This window comes from Gastrolobium bilobum, unplaced genomic scaffold (genome assembly GCF_033153095.1).
Source record: "Gastrolobium bilobum isolate Gb01-03AN ecotype WA unplaced genomic scaffold, APGP_CSIRO_Gbil_v1 utg12463, whole genome shotgun sequence".
NCBI classification, from domain to species: domain Eukaryota; kingdom Viridiplantae; phylum Streptophyta; class Magnoliopsida; order Fabales; family Fabaceae; genus Gastrolobium; species Gastrolobium bilobum.
In genome coordinates, this window is record NW_026898920.1 from 387,281 (window position 1) to 390,430 (window position 3,150).

The following is a 3,150-nucleotide window of genomic DNA, read 5'->3' on the forward strand; positions in this document are numbered from 1 at the left end:
CCAAGGTTTTCATAATTAATATATCTTATATAGCATGATTGCTAACTTGTTATTAATTTGGCCTTTCGACATGAATAACGCAATTTTTTTTTTTAAAAAAAAGCAACGTAAATACTCAGGGTAGGTAGCGTGAATCAATTAAGTTTGCGTGTTGATGTTGTCCTACAATATAAATTTTTGGCCCCAGTCATATAATTTTCTGAGTCTGCCACTGCCTTGTAGCCCTAATTTTTTATAAGTTCTCCTTTTCTTACAATTCTTGGAAGAGAAAAATTTCATTATTGAAAAACTATCGATTACAGAGTATCAACCAATATATATATATATATATATATATATATATATATACATCAGAAGAAAAAGGGAAAGATAACTAAATAACGACTGCAACTGAATAACTAATTCAGTTTTGGAGTCTCTGCTGACGTGGCTTTATCTCCATGATTAGCAGAATCATTGGGGTATATTAACATCCCCCCACAAGGAGGACTATGGATATCCACTAGTCCGAACTTGGAGACAGCAGAACAAAAGGCAGTAGCAAGCAGGGGCTTGCTAAAGACGTCAGCTAGTTGTGCAGAAGATGGCACAGGGAGAAGATGGATGAGACCAACATGCACATTTTCTCGAACCACATGGCAATCAAGTTCCACATGTTTAGTGCGTTCATGGAAGGTAGGATTGTGTGCCAAATATATTGCAGAAACATTATCACAGTAGACAGATATCGGTTGAGTAGGAGGAAGATGAAGGTCTTGAAGTAAGTAGGACATCCATTGGAGCTCACATGTTAAACTGGCCAAGGCACGGTATTCAGCTTCACAGGAGGATCTAGAAACAGTAGTTTGTTTCTTTGATTTCCGTGAAACCAAGGTAGAACCAAGGAAAATACAATGACTTGTGATGGATCTTCGGGTATCTGGGCAACAAGCCCAATCAGAATCAGAGTAACCCGAAAGTGTAAGGGAACTAGTTGAAGGGAAAAAGAGGCCAGCACTTGGAGAACGTTTGATGTACTGGAGGACCCTAGGAGCAGCAAGCAGATGAGTGTCAGTTGGAGCTGAAACAAACTGACTAAGTTGTTGCACAGAAAAGGCAATGTCAGGCCTCGTGGTTGTGAGATACAGTAGCCTACCAATGAGTCTACGATAAGATGAAGCATCAGGCAAAGGAGCTCCAGTAGAACGACTGAGTTTGGAAGCTGCATCAATGGGAGTGAAGGCTGGCTTGGCAGCAAGTAAACCAGTATCAGAAAGTAATTCAAGGGCGTATTTCCTTTGATTAAGGATGATACCCCTTTGAGAACGAGAAATCTCAAGTCCCAGGAAGAAACGTAAAGGCCCAAGGTTTTTGATTTTAAACTGCTTGTCTAAGAACTCTTTGACACGGTGAATCTTCTCCATATCATTACCAGTTAGAACAATGTCATCGACATATATTAGAAGAGCAGTAAAATGTGAAGCAGTTTTGAGAGTGAGCAAAGAGTGATCAGCTGAAGACTGATGATAACCAAGGGATATGAGAGCTGACGTGAGCTTTTGATGCCATTGCTTGCTAGCCTGTTTGAGGCCATATAAAGACTTGAGAAATTTGCATACTTTATTGGATTTGTCACCAGCAATACCAGGAGGAAGAGTCATATAAACCTCCTCATTTAGATCACCATGTAAGAAGGCGTTGTTAACGTCGAGTTATTCAAGAAACCACTGATTTGCAGAAGCAGTGGCTAGAATGGTGCGAACTGTAGTCAATTTAGCTACTGGAGAGAAAGTTGCCAAGTAATCAATGCCCTCTACTTGTGTATAGCCCTTTGCAACCAGTCTTGCTTTATGCCTTTCTATGGAACCATCTGCATTGAACTTGGTTTTGAAAACCCACTTGCATCCGATGGGTGACTTTCCTTCTGGGAGATCAACAATCTGCCATGTGTTGTTTAATGTCAAGGCTGTCAATTCTGTATGTATAGCCTCTTTCCAGCAATTATGCTTGACAGCTTGAGTATAAGTCTTCGGATCTACCTGCATTGAGACATTAAAACAAAAATTTTGGAATTTGGGTGAGCAGGATGTATAGGTAAGGACATTGTGTAAAGGATATTTTGGTTGAGTGGGTTTTTGATGAACCAAGTTGCAATGAAATTCATGAAGGTAGTTAGGTAGATTTCTGAGTCTAGAGGAACATCTTGGTAAAGGAGGGGGAGAAGTATGTAAGGGGTTGTCATTGGTCGTGGTAATATCTGTAGTAGGTTGAATTGGTATCTGTGTGTTAGGTAAGGTTATTGGTTGTGGTTGTGTGTTAGGTAAAGGATCTGTGGTAGTTGGATGGCTATCTGTCATATATGGGTCAGGATTGTGATGTAAGGACTGTGGCATGGGCTGAGATATGGGTTGGTCCACAGCATGGGTCCCATTATAAAAGGAATCATCAGGGGCAGGGTGTATATTAGAGAAAGGAAAAACTGTCTCATATAAAATAGTGTTTCGGGAAATGAAAAATTTCCTGGAGATAAGATCATAAAGAATGTAGCCTTTGGTTGTTTCATAATGACCAAGATACACACTTTTACGGGCTCTTGAAGATTCTCTGTGAAACCAAGGTGGAGGCAAATGCTAGACAGCCAAAGACTCGTAATTGATCAAGGCATGGTGGTTTCTGATACAGAACTGCATATGGAGATTCTTGCTGAAGAAGAGGAGTGGGAAGATTATTTATAAGCATGACCGAGTGTTGAACTGCATAGGTCCAGAAAGGTTGTGGCAAATGAGCTTGAAAAGCAAGACTGCGAGAGACATTCATGATGTGTTGATGCTTTCTTTCCACCAAACCATTTTGTTGTAGAGTCCCAACACAACTGGTTTGATGAATGATTCCATGTTGAGCATAAAATTCTGACATCAAGAATTCTTTTCCATTATCCGATCTTATGCATTTCACAGATGTGTTAAACTGTTTTTGGGCATAAGAAATGAAACTTTGTAAATGCTGACGTGCTTCACTTTTAAGAGTCATAAATTTGACCCAAGTAAATCGTGAGAAGTCATCAACCAATGTCAAAAAATATTTATAGCCTTGAACAGAAGAAACTGAGAAGGGGCCCCAAATGTCTACGTGTAAAATGTCAAAGACTTTATTTGTATGAGAAGTGCTTAA

At 39.7% G+C, this 3,150-nt stretch overlaps 1 protein-coding gene across 1 annotated transcript; it reads right to left on the bottom strand.

Annotated features, from left to right (window-relative positions):
• Window positions 1–398: 398 nt before the first annotated feature.
• Window positions 399–1,640, bottom strand: LOC133285571 (uncharacterized mitochondrial protein AtMg00810-like). Its single transcript, XM_061482821.1, has one exon. The coding sequence runs from the start codon at window positions 1,638–1,640 to the stop codon at window positions 399–401; it is 1,242 nt and encodes a 413-aa protein (XP_061338805.1).
• Between the last annotated feature and the right edge of the window lie 1,510 nt (window positions 1,641–3,150).

What these genes read in the sequence shown, in the direction of transcription:
- LOC133285571 (XM_061482821.1), bottom strand. Translation starts at nt 1,640, where the DNA reads ATGACTCTTCCTCCTGGTATTGCTGGTGACAAATCCAATAAAGTATGC.